General features: G+C 41.7%; 1 protein-coding gene across 4 annotated transcripts in view; it reads right to left on the minus strand.

Annotated features, from left to right (window-relative positions):
- The window catches only part of LOC104640687 (glypican-5), a 394,501-nt gene that overhangs the window by 9,167 nt on the left and 368,704 nt on the right, over window positions 1-16,630 (minus strand). For 2 of the 4 annotated variants that reach the window (XM_075760928.1, XM_075760927.1), the window contains one exon: window positions 11,225-11,321. The exons of the other annotated variants lie outside the window; for them this stretch is intronic. In XM_075760928.1, the coding sequence (XP_075617043.1) occupies window positions 11,225-11,321 (97 nt within the window). The remainder of the gene's footprint in view (window positions 1-11,224; window positions 11,322-16,630) is intronic. 4 annotated transcript variants of the gene reach the window in all.

The following is a 16,630-nucleotide window of genomic DNA, read 5'->3' on the forward strand; positions in this document are numbered from 1 at the left end:
CAGTGCACATACGCAAGAAAGTAAAAGCCGTAGATTTGTAGTGCAGTTTAAACAACAGTCCAATCTTGAAATAAAACCTCTGAATCAGAGAAGCAAGTTCCTGGCAGAAATGGGAAAGATGGTAAGTATTCCAGAAATGTAAACGCAATCTGAGATCATTGTCTGCATGTCAGTAGTTCTGAACAACCATCAATAAACTCAATTGATAATAAAAATGAGCTATTGTATTGAGAAGGCACACGTTGTTCTTTTGCCAGTATAAACTGTAAAAGAAATGCAACGAATTCCTCCATTTTATCATAATATCAACATTAATCCCAGAGGAACCTGTAATTCCTAGAGCTGACTCAAGGGTGACTGCAGAGAGGGACACTCTCTGGCAAGGTGCATGGCAGGAAAGGGCAATCTGCCACTGCGCTCAAAATTCACTATGGCAAAGTGCGGACATAGCTCCTCTTCAGTTCCAACTTGCAAGGGACCTAACAGAAAGGAGGGGGAGAAGAAGCATGCTCTAAATGTTTAGAGAAAATATCAGTATTCTGAGGACACTTAAAGAAAAATGGACAACCTTCAGACTGTCATTAAAGTAAATTAAGAATAAATCATGGAAATAAGTGTGTTCTGACACTGCCTAGACTCCTTTCCATCACTGTCATTCTTCTTTTCGACTGCGGTAAAGGCACTATTTCTCTGCTGCCTCTTATATCATCCCAGCCTGCTGACTTCAGCTCTCTGGGGCCAACTGATTAAATTAAGACCTCACTCAGGTAAATCTATTCCCCTCTTTCAGTTGGCCATGTCCAGCATTGTAACTTGATTGGCCTCTATAAATCGGGCAGACTGAAATGTATTAATTCGTTTATTTTCTTAATATTGACTTAGCCAAAAATCTAAGGTAAGATTTAATGCTATCAGAGAGGCTCTTGGTTTTTAAAAGCTTTCCTCTCAGTGACTGCTTAATGCACTACATAACAAGCGTTAAATAATACATTAGCAAATTCTGCCTTTATCCTTTCCACGGGAAGGACTACATTCTGAATTCTCTCTCCATCTTTACAGCAGAGTATCTTCTGATGCTATTCATGGACAATTCTAATTTGGGATTTAATTGTGCAAAACTGGCATTTTATTTAAAATACTCTGTTTTCTCACTTTGCAAAAATAAATAAAAATAGCCTCAGCCCTAATTCAGTTCAAGATCTTTTTCAATCCTATCTTTAGTTTTTAAAGCACAAATTTCAGCAGTGCAAAGATGCTGTATTCCAGTTTCCTCAGAGTTCCTGTTGCTCACTCACTCCAGGGTTTTGGCTGAGAGACTCTGAGTTAAATGAGGTTTTTCCTCTTAAATCTTTTTCTCAGAGTCTGAGATGGTTATGTTTGGTCTACTACTGACATTCAAAAGGCAAAAAAGTAGTGAGCATGCTAAAAAAAAAAAAAAAACCAAGAAGAAAATGTCAATGTGAAGACTAGCACAGAAATTAAATCTAGTCCCAACAAAGCAAACCCCAGATGTTCAATACCCATGAATTGAGCCTCTGGATCATGACTTCACAAAACCAACCAACCAAACCTCACAACTTTGCTTTGTTCTAGTATTTACCTTCTGCATTTTAAAGGCTTTATGATGGTTCCCAATTAAAAGCTCTCTCCATCACTAGAAACTTTCTTCCCATCATCAGTGCCTCTCTCCTTTCCAGAAATCTTTGAAGGCTTCAGCTAACCTCAGGCTGACACATGTGATGGCCTTTTGGACACTGGCATCTAATTATTATCCTACACTGTTTATTTATCACTGCATCATGATAGTGTTACAGCCACTGTAGTAGCTACTGTGCTGTTCCCTTATCCAGGCTCTCAGCGTGAATATTCAAACCCTGCCAGAAGGGGTACTTAGTGAAGGCAGCTGACTGCCAAAGCAGCCTTTGTGAACAGCCTTTCCGGACTCTTGCCGACCACGAGGTCTGCTGGGGTCAGTGAAGATGGCTCAGAGTCGCTCTAGGCCCTGTGATTACTGTGAGCGCAGAGAACAGCTGAGTTAGTCCAGGGGATTGAGTCCACTTCCTTAGTTGAACTTTTATCCATGTTAACTGCTGTTAAATTCACATCTTGACAACATAAACAAAGCTCATAATGAAAATTGCTTGACCTCAATGTTTAGAACATTTAGGATTATCTTCACCTCAAAGATCTGACCGCAGATTGCTACCCAGTAATGTATGTGCCACTCAGACGGCACTGAACTTCTCATAAATACCTATATGGATCAATACTATTCCTCAGAGGGACTAGCTAGGATAAAAGGGAGAGTCAAAACTCTCACTGTCATCTAATTTAGGAACAGGAAACCTCCCCTATAGTGAAGGCTGAGCATGCCTTTCAAACGCTTTTGGCAAGTCACACATTGAATCACAGAATGGTTTGAGTTGCAAAGGACCTTTAAAGGTCATCTAGTCCAATCACCCTGCAGTGAGCAGGGATGTCTTCCACTATATCAGGTTGCTCAGAGCTCTGTCCAACCTGACCTTGAATGTCTCCAGGGATGGGGCATCTGCAGCCTCTCTGGGCAACCTGTTCCAGTGTTTCATCACCCTCATCATAAAAAATTTTTTTTTTCTAGTCTGAATCTACCCTCTTTTAGTTTAAAACCATTACCCTTTGTCCTGTTGCTACAGGTCCTCCTAAAAAGTCTGTCCCTATCTTTCATATAAGCCCCCTTTAAGTATTGTAAGGCCTCCCCAGAGCCTTCTCTTCTCCCGGCTGAAAAACCCCAACTCTCTCAGCCTGTCTTCACAGGAGAGGTGTTCCAGCCCTCTGATCATCTCCATGGGCCTCCTCTGGACTCGCTCCCACAGGTCCATGTGCTTCTTGTCCTGGGGATCCCAGAGCTGGATGCAGTACTCCAGGTGGGGTCTCACCAGAGCAGAGCAGACGGGGACAGTCCCCTCCCTCGCCCTGCTGGTCACGCTGCTTTTGATGCAGCGCAGGACATGGTTGGCTTTCTGGGCTGCAAGCACATGTTGCCGGGTCATGTCCAGAATATTGGATATAGCCAGTCCGGAAGAACAATGCAATTATTATTTTTTTAGATTATTACCAGGTTACCTGACAGAAGTTCAAGCCATATTGGCACCCCAGCTGTTAGTTCCCCCTCCCTAGCCTAAATGATTTGCCGTTTGCTGCTGGTACAGATTACCAAAGATGTAAATATTTATTGTTGTATATGCATGCTATTGCTCTCTAATGAACAGCATCAGCAAGGTCTACTTAAACGTCTGTTGAGGTTTCCTATTGTCCTGCCAAGGGATGAACAAGCTCATCTACTTAACAGAATCCCCTTTACATTTTTGTCCTTCTCTTGACCTGTCTTGAGCTCAGTCCTTTCTCTGTGATTGCAAACGATAGGAAGTCTTTCCCTGCAAAGATTTGCCACTGCCACTGAACCCTCCTCATCTCCCATCTGAGTCACGCTCAGCACAATCTCCGCTGAGCTGAAGGGTAAATGCAGAGACTCCCTAGACAGGCTGCTGCTGCTACCGACAGAGAGGAAGACAAAGTATTTCTGGAGCAAAGGAAGAAGGCAGGAACGGAAGGGCAGTTGAATGGGCTGATCTCGTGTTGGGGGAAGCGGCATTAGTTTTGGGTAAGCCTGTGTTTGAGCTAGTGCTCGTGGAAGTAATGTGCTTGTGCCTCAGGACATCTGTTGCTCAGGCAGTATACTTGCAATTAACCAACAGCCATGGTGGCTGCATACATGTAAGGCTACAGATCATCACACCAGACAGGTGTACAATCCTGTGAGGGAATTCTGCATAAAAACAAAACAGATTTGCCAAACTAGTCCTGTAAATGTTAATTATAGCAGCGTAGTTTCTAATGGACTCGGGCAGTGACAGCAGAGAGTTGATGCTCATCAGTCCACTATGCCCACAACTGAGTGAAGATTTTGAACACATCATCATCATTTTTATACCATGAGCTGCTAGGGAGAACTTTCAACCCAGCTATTTGGGGAGAGAGTTGGGGGGGAGTGGGGGAGAAGGGGAGATTATTTATTTCTGCTTTCCCACATGAATTACATGAAGTCAGACCTGTCCATTTCTTCCTAGACTTTCATGCAAACACTGTGCTTTGAAAAGACAGGATGTCAGCATCTATGATAGCAAATTAATGCCTCGATCTTGAATGCCTCATCATGGTTGTAATGATACTCGTGATGCTGGTCTAAAGTGAACTGGTCAGTACCTGCATTTACTCTCCCTGTTGCAGCTCAGTTGCTTGATAAATTTCACTTCGATCACAGGCTTGGTTTTGGCTGACAGCTTCATAAGAAAATTAAAGCTAGGTGCACCTTGGTGGAACAGGCTCTTAAATTACAGTAGATGCTGCAGTGTTATTATTAGCTTTTTATCACCTCTGGTAGCAAAAGCTGAAATTACTTTTACATATTCAAAGGAAGGAGCTCTGAAATTGCAAAACAATGCTGTCACCATAAAATGTACCAACAATTTCCAAATAATCTATTATCCTGACATTAAAACCAGCACTAATTATTACCAGTTACAACTGCAGCAGACAAATGGAAACAAGAATGCTGTGGAAATGGGAATCCAAAAACTCCCAAAGTGTGATGAGCTTGTGATGCAATTCTCCACATTCTCTTACTGTCCACCATATAATACTAGTTGGTAAAAGGCAGGTACAGTATATCACTTTTGGAGCCAGAAGAAGGGAGTAATTAACAGCTCTGCAGCCTCCCATGTGTGTAGTGTTCTACCCCCTTCTATTTCAGCCCGACAACATGGTGTCCATATAAGCCTTTTCCCCACACACCCTGTTATGGAAACTGGGCCTTAGGAGGAGATCTTTAACCAGAAAAGAGAGAACTACAGGAGTTACAACCAAATAGGTCGCTCTCCTCACTTAACTACTGAGTTGCATTAGGTTCAGGCCAGCCTCTCCAGACGACTTCCGGGACAAGATTATGAGGGTTTCTCTTTTAAAGGAGTGTGTCCCTGGGGGGATAGTCATAAATTGGGACTAGGATCTCTACGACCAGTTTTCAATTCTGCATTACACTCTGTGTGATCTTTGGCAGATCACTTCTCCCTGTAGGCCAGTGAGAGAACTGCTTTGTCTCCTACATATTTTGCGCATTCTGGATGTAAATTCTTCAGGCTGAGAAGAACTATACACGCTTTCCTCAAAAAATAACATTGGCTGGACCTTTCAGGAACTACTGTTATAAAAAAAAAGTCAGATGCAACAAAGGAAAAATGCAATAAAGAGAAGTCAGGAACAACTGTGAGACAATTTGAGATGTTTGGTGCCTGGAAGCCACACTTATGTGAAATAGCAGCTCCATCCCCCATTCCCAAACAATCTTTCTTCTATATACATTTGAATGCTATATCTATATATAGAGAGAGAGAATAGGACATTATCTCAGCTGTACGGCTGTAAGGAAACCTGTCACTGTGTTTGATTGGCTTTTGATATACAGCTGCCATAGCAAACTCTGCATGATTTTCATGAGACACAATAAAATTGTATTAGTTCTAAGGGCTAAAAAGTAAACCCACACGTATAACTGCCTCAGCTCCTGCCATGGTAAATGTCAAGATAGAACAATCCATCTTTTCCTTGGGAAGAAATAACCTAACCTAACAAACCTTGTGTGATTCAGCAATACTTCCATTAATCAATCAGTCATTTGCAAGAAAAGGTTTTGTCATTTTGTTTATATTAATATGGGACTTAACTCAAATGCAGACAAGCTGAAAGTATAAGCTTAAAACATGCCAAACATCTTTTACATTTCCTGGAAACATCTGTTTTTAGTCTAGTCTTAGGCACATGTTTGTGGTTGCATGTTTAAGCTTGTTTAGTTTGCCAGATACCTCGTACATACTGCAGCACAGCTGACATGATATCCTGAAACACAGCATGGAAGTATCTGTAAAACATGATGTTCCCAGTAAATCTGTTAAACTTTTGTTGTAACTTTCTTGTAATGAAAGAAACAACTAAAAAGCTCTGTGACAGCCTTCTGCCACCACTGTATGGTGCAATTAATTAGTTAAGTTTAGAAATTCTGTACATGCCTCACTGGTAATATCCAGAAGACTGAGAGCGATCCTGATACCGCATGCTTCACATGCTCAAAACTCCTATTAAACTTAATGGGAGTTTGGGGGGATGCGAGGAATGCAGGATTGACCTTTATGGTTAAAGATGAATGTGCGCTCTAGACTTCAAAGATTAGGTGCCCCTGCCAGTCTGGAGTGTGCAAGGGATCAGCACGCCAAGTGCCGAAGGCATCTGCTAAATATCACGCCACAGCTCAAAGCTGTAATTAAGAAAAATATAAACTGGCTCAAGGAAGAAAAATATTAGTAATAATTGAAAATGCTTTGGCTGTTGCTTTTGTCCTGATGATCTCATTAGTTTTGGTTACAGAAACAGTTCTCACACTGGCTGACGTGGGGCATGCTTTGTTTGTGCTCTCATTCTACCCACATCTTTCCCAGTTAACTTTTATTGCTCAATACAAAGGTCAAATCGAAGGCTTAATTAAATTGTATATGGGGAAACTATAAACTTATTTTGGAAGGGAGTACAAAAACATTTAAAGCCATCCCAACTCCTTTCCCCCAGACACCCCTTAATTTCTTGAGAAGAAAAAGCACATGTATTGTTGGCGCTCTTTCCCTTAAGGGAAAACTGCACCTTTTCTTGCTTGAAAATTTACATGGTACAAATATCCAGCCTTTTCATAAACTGCTAATTGTATTTGCAATTGACGTTTGTAACCAGGATATTAATTTAGCTCTGCAGCTCTGAACAGACAAAGCTCCATTTTGCAAAAAGACTGGATATGATCTTATGCTAGCAACAATGTACGTTCAACTTTCAGCAAGGATTTGAACTTCATCAGCTTAACTTTAAACAGAGATTAAACCACCAAAATAAATACTATCACCTACCTGCTTGGAGTTAGGCATATGTCTTTCAGCCCTGAGACCTAAAACTGAAAAGCAGCATCTCTCTCAGCTGAAAAATTCACAGGTCATATAAAAGCACCATTTACAGTTTCTCTGTGCCATAAGAAAATCACATCATAGCTTGAGAGGAAGGTCAGGTTTGAGTATGCTACAGCCTGTGCACCAGCAACACCAATCCACAAGAAAGTTTAGGCTTCCAGAGTTAGCTGCCAGAGTCGAGCCTTTTTGCACTAATGAGATTCTCAAAGCTGTCTAGCCCAAGGGCAAAGCTGCACGGCCGTTGCAGAGCTGTGATGGAGGTGGAGGATGGCCTGCAGGGCTCCTCTGCCAGACCATGTCAGCATAGGCTTGCAGGATCACACCAGACAGTAACATCTGCCAATTAGGGCACCAATGGTAGATGATATCTAGGGTCAGATCCTTCCTGTGGCTGATTTAGAAGGGGTGCTAGAACCCAGGTCTCTCCTGCCCTATCCCAGCAGAAAACGTATGGAGAGACGTGCGTCTCAGGCTGAAGCAGGCTCTGCAATGTTGTGACATGCTCTGACTACCTGGGTCTACCCTGAGAGCAAACTGGCGCAAAATACACTGGAAAGAATTACTCAAGTAACAAGGTGTCAACAAAAAGAGGAGAGACAATAGAAGCTGCTCTGTGCCACTGAGGGAGGTCTCTTCATGCCTCCACAAGGAGACACCAGCGAGCGGCAGGAAGACGGACTGCTGTCTGCTTAGGAAGCTGTACTCTCACATTTTAGCATAAGCAGGTGTCCTATCTCTAAGAAGTGGGTAGGAGAAGAGTTCCCCTCCCACCAAAGAGCTCTGTGACTCAGGGCAGAGCACTTTGAGCTCACAGTTGCCTTTGTGAGGCAGGGTGCATTCAACACAGTGAAGCAACCCAACTAAATCCCTGAATAGAATAACCACAAAAAAGGCATCAACTTCCAGCATGGCAGACACAGAAAAACAATCACAAGCATACCTAAAAGACATCTGAAAGGTTCTTTCACCCTGCAAACATGCTGCTCTCATCATTTCTCAGTCTTTAAAAGCCAGTCAAATTCTTACAGTTATTCCCATTGCTCCCTAAGAAACTTGGGCAGACACGATTCCCGTTGCAAGAGTTTGAAGTCAACAGAATCCAATGGTGGCAGTGAGGATTTAAAACATTTCTTGTATTTCTGTCATTTCTTGAACACAGGTAGAACCTTATACTAAAAATCTTTTAAAGAGGTTCTAATATTATATAATCATAATTGATGTTTAATTATAGAATAAACATTGAAATCACTTCAATCCACATATCATCTGATTTCTTTTAATCTAGATGACAAAAAGGATTAGTTATAATGCCAAAGAATAGTTCTGGTCCTTAGATCAAGCAGTAGGAAACATTTGTTTACTGAATCTTTCCAGTGTTTCATTTTAGTCAGAACTGAAATCAAAAGAAACTGTGGCAAGATATTACTAATTTTAGACTTAAGAGCAATAAAGGAAAACATCACAGCATTAGACTTGCTTCAGCTCTGGTATGGGAAGTTTAAATCAGTCTCTTCTGCTCTAGTTTGGCAACTCTTCAGCATGCATATCCTCTATTTCACATTGGGAGGTTTATCCGGCCAACCAGAACCCCAGCTCTATCACAGCTGACAGTTATTGACAGAGAGGATGATTAGAGCCATCACTCTACTGAATATCTGTAGCAAGAAGAACATGTTTCGTGTGAAAATACCAAACAGCTTAAAAGCATTATCTTATTAGTAGCATGCAGTGAAACTGATGAACCCTTATCACATTCAGCAGGATGACGAATACCCAAATCAACAGAAATGGAAAGGAGATATACAACCAGGAGTAAAAAATAAACTTTTCTAATAAAATGTCTTACAAAATGAAGCACTGTCCATTAGCATATGCAGAAGACTGTGCTCAGTCAGTGTTCGGGCTGTGGAGCAAATTAAAGGAAGGAAATTCCTGTTCGGAGCTGGCAATGATCCTACTCCCCAGTTCTGTTCTGGGAGGGTGGGAACTGCTCCTTCCAGTTTTCATGGGAGACAGTTACACCAAAACCACCAGGACTCAATTTAGGTAGTCCGCTAATGCTGTGGTACATAATAGACTGAGGGCTGTAAATCTTCCTCCTTTTTCAGGGTAACAACATTGCTAAACTTTACATTGGCCAGGAGTGACAAAGTGGCGACCACTTTCTTCTCCCACTTAGCCATGTGGAAAAAACACTTCTGCCCATAGCTCACAGATCTGATAAAAACCCCTTGAGATACTAACTGCATCGTGAGAATGATAAAAACACCATTTTGAGAGTGATGAACATTGCATTGGAACTCAAAGGTCTGCAACTTTCAACTGCCTTCTCTCTACGCTAATGTGCTCAAGCTTGACTGCCCAGGTGAGACTAGTGACAAAGCCAGTGTGGTTCCCAAAGCCCTTCTCCAGGCACCTACAGCACCTCTGCAACGGATCATGCCAAGGGGCTGAGGTTGGTGATGAGAAAATGTGTTCATTTTTAAGGAGGAGGAAGTTGGAGAGCATGAAAACAACAAGGTGTTGCTGTGAATGGGGAGCAAAGAGAGATTCCAGGAAATTGAATGAACTTGAATGAATACATAGAGGACTGTCTCTGCTTGTTTCTATGCACAGAATTGGCATGGACATATGCAGAGCACTTCTTAGGTGACTGAGCATGTGGCTTGATTTCTGTGTGCTTCTACTCAGCCACAGCAGCTTTGACAGGCACTCAGTCTTCTCTTTGAGATTCATCAGTTATTGCCAATTTCTTTCTGTCATAAGAGCGCCAATAAAAGGAAAAACCCACTGGAAGTTCATGAGAGCTGACATCGTGTGCTGCGATGGATCTGTTGGCACTGCTGCGGTCTATTATGCAAATATGCATCAGCGGACTTTGTAAAACATAAATTATGTAAATGTCCATTTAGAGACTCTTCAAAATGCAGATTACTTGCCTGATGTTTGGAGACAATTAACATCTCTGATGTGAACCTGCACTCAGGGACTGCGGTGCTACAGCCTGTGGATGTCTAGGCCTAGCAAACCTTATTTTGCATACAGATTCAATCTTGGTATGATGGACTTTTGCTGTAAAAGTCAACTGTGGCATGATCTACTTAAGCCACATAGCACTGCCACCCTAAGTTTTAACAGCCCCTTCAATTTGCTGTTGTAGCAGTGCTCCAGAACATCCAATCTGGAATTCAGGTATGCACTTGCTCATTTGGGATTACGAAGGGTTTTTCTTTTTAATTAAGACTTTTTATTTTATTTGATGCATGCCAAACACCTACATGTCTGTATGAAGGCTCACTTTCCAGTGGGGATAAGGGTTTGAGTCCTGGTTCTCCATCTCTGCAATCCTGTTCCTAGCCCTGGGTCAGACTCAAGTCAAAGCCAAAATGTAAACGGCAGAGACAAACAGGAATTTGGGCCGGACTGTGAGCTCAGGCCACACGCTTGACACAATAGGTATAGGTCAATTCCTCAGGGTGCTCAGCACTCATTAGGGAGGCTGGGCTCCTACTCAGGAATTAAATCAAGCAGTTAGATTATTTATTTTTTAAGAAGAGCATACTAAGCATCTTGGATGGTTCTCAGCAGGCCCGTTCCTAGCATCTGAGATCTTAGAAAAATCTAGGCCAAGCAATATATCCTTTGCTAGAAAAGAAAACATCACAGAGTATCTACCTGTGTAAAGAATTTGGACATTCTGGGTTTTCAGGAGTAGTAAACTCAGCATCTGTTAGAGTTCATTAAATTCTTGTTTAACTTGAGATGGGTGAAATTAACCTTTATACCTCAGCAGTGCTCTTCCTATTTGAAGCAGTTGAATCAAAGTAGCTTACACCAAGGGCATCTTTCTACTATGTATCTTCAAAGAACATTTATTCAGAGATACCATGTGAGGATCACATAATTGGAGCCAGCTGATGGAGAAAGGGCTGCATACTGAGCTAGCTGAGGAAAAATTACCTGATTTAAGGATAGATTAGAGATCTGAAGCAAAGTTCATAAAGACTAGTATGTTACAAAGCAGAGGTAATAGTTTTCCAGACTGGCAGTGACAGCGCAAGGTGAATAGAAGAGTCTTTCTCATCACTGTTAGCCAAGTAGTATTCCCTGAGCCATGAACCAGTTCCTATAAAAACCAAGGAGCTTGGAAAACAATTTGCAACCACCCAGTTTTCTTTACTAACCTGTTTAGGCTCCTTGGGGCATGGACAGTAATTTCTGTGGATCTACAGTAGCTAAGCATCCTAGGGTCACGATCTTGATTGAGGCATTCATGCACTACTGTCAAATCAATAATGAGAAGACATATACCTTGATAATTAAAGGACGGCAAAGAACAACTGTAGACAATTTCAATTTAATTGAAACCTAACATTACTGATATCCAGAGCAGTTACCAAGTTACCAGCCATTTAGTAAGGTTGCAATCAAACTAAACTAGAAGCCCCACCAATTTGTAGCCATCTAGTTACAAATTTAATTAAAAACATTAAAAATAATTATAAAAGGTAGAACTACTCATTTCACTGAACCTTCTGCAATTGATATGTGTTGGGATATGCACTAAGCAACATCCCTCCATCAGTGACTTCATACCCTCAAGCAGCACAGGCTAATGACATCTTCAAAGCTTAAAGCAAGTCAAGACAGGCTGTTGTAACAGGAAATAGAGATACTCCTGGCATACGTCACCAAGCCATAAGAACCCGTAAGTTCTGAATGGCCATTCCATAAAGCAGAAAATAGTGTGAGATGAGAGCTAGAAACACCCAGAGCATTTATTTCTAGCTATGGTGTGGAAGAAGAAAAGGCAGGAGGACAGACAATCTCATATCTCTTTCTCTGCAACAAATTGTTGCACCTCACTAAACAAAGGCAATTTAGTTCTGCCATTGATAGTAAATGAAAAAAAATTGCTGTGGAATGACAGTGGTCACGCAACTCTATGCAACTCTAAAAACATAGTTTTCTTGTAAAACGCCAAGGGAGAAAAGTCCTGTTTGTGCAAGGACTATTGCAGTATCACCCCTTAGGAGAAAAAAGTCCTTTGTGCATGGGCTGATGCTCAATCTCTTCTTCCCTACCCCTTGCATTTCCACTAGTTTGTGTTAAAAAGTTGGAAGCAAATTGCTTAAATTATAAATTACAATCTCTATACCAAGGTGAGTTTGAAACTGAACTGGGAGAAGTGCTTGAAGCTTGCTTTGGACTTTACTATTACTAACCAGGATCTTTTTTGGTAATAGGTTTTGCTGAAAACTGAGCATCTGTCAGAGCATCTGAAAAACAGAAATAACATCTCCAACCAGTGAATCAGAGTGTGCCAGAGCATGGGTGGGCAGAAGAGGTGGCCACACACAGCTTGGCCAGGTGGCCACTGTTTAGCCACACAGTAGGAGAGCTTAAGGATGGCAGTGATGGGGCATATGGTGACAACCAAGACAGCAAAACCTCCGTGTGCATTGAAACGGGCAGGGCTGTGAAGGGCCGCGAGAAGGGCTCATCCTCAGTGAAAAGGAGACTAGGAAAAACATGCACTCACTGAGAAATGAGACAGGGTGACAGGGGACACAGAAAAGCCTGAGGTATCAGAAGCCTCCTCTGCCTTGCCTTCACTGACAAGGTCATTGCTCAGGTTCCTATGGCTGACTCTGGGGCCTATTACCCATGGCAGAAGAAAATCAAGTTAGGGAGTGTGTGTTGGTGCCGGGAGGAGGACCAGCATGAGGACTGCGCCCGCAGCTGGCTATAGGAAGCTGTAAAAACTCTCACTGAAGGTATTCAGAACCAGGCTAGGCACACAGGAATGGTTTTGGTAGAGCTGACTCTGGCTTGGAGCACAAATACACACTAGCGAAGCTTCTTCATCACTGTTTTCAATCTTCTGATGATCTATTCATTTTGATGAATCTATTCCATGTGAAAAGCAAATGAAAATGAACTATTCAATCAGTTTGTGGCTAAATTTGTAACTATCTATAAAAACTGAGGGTGAACATCTTGTAAAAGGAATATACATTGGCAGCTATTGCTGATGAAGTGCTATCAATAGGCATTAAAGCTGCAAATGGCAAGGTGTTGGCAAAGTGAGAGGAATTGCTGCAGAAAGTAAAAAGCCAATCTGTATGATGAACAGAGTGTACATAAAGTAGAGCAAATTACCAGACACACAGATATGAGAGTACAGAGGCATGGGAGCTGATTAAGAAGTCCTTGTGAAGAAATCTTGAAGGCTGGCCAGTTCCTCCTAATTCTCTGGCATCTGTTCCAGCCGCTCAGCTAGTGAAAAGAGCACTGTCTGTGATGCGAGCATACATGTGGTCATGTATTACAGGGAGACGATGGATGTGCAGTACCATTGCAAATGGCTGCTTGGAACTGCCATCCCCCTTTCAGAACAATCCTGCTTTTCAAAGCCTCAGTAATCTTGGGTAAAGGCCAAAGAGGGAGACTTGAAAGGCCCAGCTCCTGAATTCCTCAGAGAGGAATAAGTTGGGTGTGTGGCTGGATATACTGTGTGCCGCTGGCACCTAGAGTGTGTGACATTTGGAGGCTCTGCTGCTGGGGTTTTACTTTCTGAACACCTTACCCTGTACTTTTGTAACCTGAGAGGGAGGCGATAGCCGTAAGACCTCACAAGCCCATCCACTGCTGTTTTTCCTTAAAACCAGAAGACTGATTTTCATTCATTTTTCACTTCCTGGGGTTTTTTTCCAAGATACTCCTTTTTCCCATTTCTTTCTAATTAAATGCAATGGAGCCCTGCTCTTTAATCTGCTAACTAGAGAAAAAAGAAATTACATTCTCAACAAGAATATGCATTACGGACCTCTACTAGTTCAAATGGTGGAAACCTGCAGCCTTTCAGCACCCTCAGGTGTTTTGGGTATTTTGCCATTACAGAGAAAATATAGGTCATTTGAGGTTTGTCTCCAATATTCTTAATAATGGCTTGTACTAAGGAAAAATTAATTGTAACTGGACTGAATTTGATATAACTGGAGGTTGAGCTTGGCTTACAGTCATAAAGGGACCGATTAAACTCAGGGTTTGTACTGGAAGATTATTCTCTGCTTTACCTGCTATCCAGGAAAATTTCAAGACAGAAAAATCACAAACATGACCAAAAGTCTGATTTACTTGCCCATTTGAAAATTACTCGTGCTTTAATTCTTCCATTTTATGAAACAGTCTGCTGTAAATGAAAGCTGAGTAGGCAGAGATAGCCTGTTAAAAATGCATCACTATCTTGTTGCTTACATATCAAAAAGCAAAGGCCCCCCCCCCCCCAAATTGCAAATATGACTGTTTTAATCAGGGATTCTGGGTGCTGCAGCAATGGAAATAATAAAGCATGCATGAGATTTTGATGGTTGAACTTTCATCGACTTACTTTCTTCGCTGCTCTACAGTAGAAATAATAAGAAATAGGCAATTACAAACATCAGCTAAATGCTTTTCCAAGGGTGTGTCTAAGTAAGTTGTCATCTTTTCAGATAAAATGAGAATCTGTAACTCCCACTGACATCAAGACCTTGAAATGCATCTCAAAGAAAATCCAACTGCAGTGCTGTAGTGGGACCAAGGAGCATGGCTTACTGGTTTTCTCTACTGTGCCACAGCAAGGGAGCAGCTACACTGTGCCCAGAAATGTTTCCAAGTGGTCTTTCACTGTGTCTTCCAGTAGGACACTCTACAGCAGCTGATACAGAGGTGAGCAAACATCCTTTGTTTTAGCAGGTATCTGGGACAGCTCTTCTTGTGCATATTAGGGAGAAACCATCCTGTCCCCAACAGACATCATCGCACACACACTGTAGCTACCAGAGCACGAAGGCACAGGTTAACGTTAGCACTCAACAACAGATGTGAACAGCAACATTCCTCCTCTTTGTGGGTGGAGTCGGGGAGGAAGGAGAGATTGTGAAACACAGTATGGGGATGGCATCAGGATGGGAGAAAAAGATACAGCTGCTTTCTGCAGCTTCCAACTATGACCTGTATTTTGGTCTAAAACAGCATGGCACACTGAGTTTCATTTTTCTTTTAAAAAATAGCTAGCTCTTGAAATGGAAAGCACACTGCATATGCAGCCATGGGGCCCTTTTCCACTTTGCACCATACTGTAGTTACATCTGCCAATTTGATGTAAAACACTGCTTACCACTGTAAGTGCAAGAAGAATCGTCCCTGGCCTTACAGAGCTCTGAAAGACTACCTTAAGGTCAAGGCACTGATGAAGCAAGTCTGGATAATTTTCCCCCAACTTCAACCATTAAACGCCTCCCTTTAGTTTGGATAGCAAGATACAGAGGGAAACCACACCTTCAGCACTGCGTAAGGCACCCAGCTCAGCGTACTGCTGCTTTGCAGTGCCAGCAGGATGGTGCAGCACAAAAACATACCCCAGCACAAGCAGGGAGACGGAAAGCCAGCAGTTAGACTAGCAGATATACAAACATTTAGAGGTATAAAATACTTTTGACTCAGGTGTTATTGTGCCCTTATTTAGCCATTAAGTCCATAAAATTAAAACCATACTTTTTCAATAGCTCTGAAGCTGCGCTGCTAGGGTATTACATGACTTCTAAAAGATCTGCCTGTAAAATATGACTGAAAAATGAATGTAACAAAACCCAAACAATCCCCAACCTCACTCCCACAAACACCATATCCTTTAAATCCTGGAATTCTTTAGTGGTTAAAGTCATGCTTCAGTTGAATTCCCAGTGTTAGGGTAAAATTTATGATACAGCAGCCAAGTAATTTATATTCTTATTTGGAATGAGCTTTCTAAATTCTGCTTTACTAAAGATACCAACCTCTATACTATATTCTATCATTTTCCAGTGAAAGCGTTTCTTTAGAGTTAAGGCATTCAGATGAATCACGTTTTCTTTGCATCTTTTTTAAATGAAAGGTTTCCTTGTCTCTGTAATTCTCATTCCCCACCCTCCAGTTACTGTTGCTTTCACTGTACAGAGCCAGACTATGATATTTATTCCCTTACTTAACAATGAATAGTACAACATATCAGCAAAAGCCCTTCTGAAATCAGTAAGACTTTTTATGGAGTATGGTACTACTCATTGTGAGCAGGAGTGTTTCAGTCCGGCCTGAAGAAAGATCCAAGATGACATAAGTTGAAATGAATACAGTTACTTACCACTATAATACACGTGTTAAAGAGAAGAGACCTGGGCAGATGGAAAACCGTTTCAGTAGCTGCCAAATATTTTGACCTCCTAAAGGAGGTAACAAGGGATCCCAGGAGTTTATAAATCAAAGCATTACTGTCCTGACACTAATTCCATAAAAATCAATGGAAGAAGTAACTTTTTACATTTCTAAAAAGTTTTTTGTTCCAGAATCCTAACAGATGTTGTAAACAGTAAATGTGGCAGCACTCCTAGGAAGTATTATTCCCATTTTTCAGATGAGAGAACGGAGACATGAAGAGGCTAAAATGATCCAGGTGGTAATCACTGAAGAAACCTGCAATTACCTTCAGAGTCAGCAATACATTTGCATCCTTCAGTCCAGAAACTCATGCAGCGAGATGTCATTTCATTCCATTCTAAGTTTGGGCA

The sequence above is a fragment of the Balearica regulorum genome, chromosome 9 (genome assembly GCF_011004875.1).
Source record: "Balearica regulorum gibbericeps isolate bBalReg1 chromosome 9, bBalReg1.pri, whole genome shotgun sequence".
NCBI lineage: Eukaryota > Metazoa > Chordata > Aves > Gruiformes > Gruidae > Balearica > Balearica regulorum.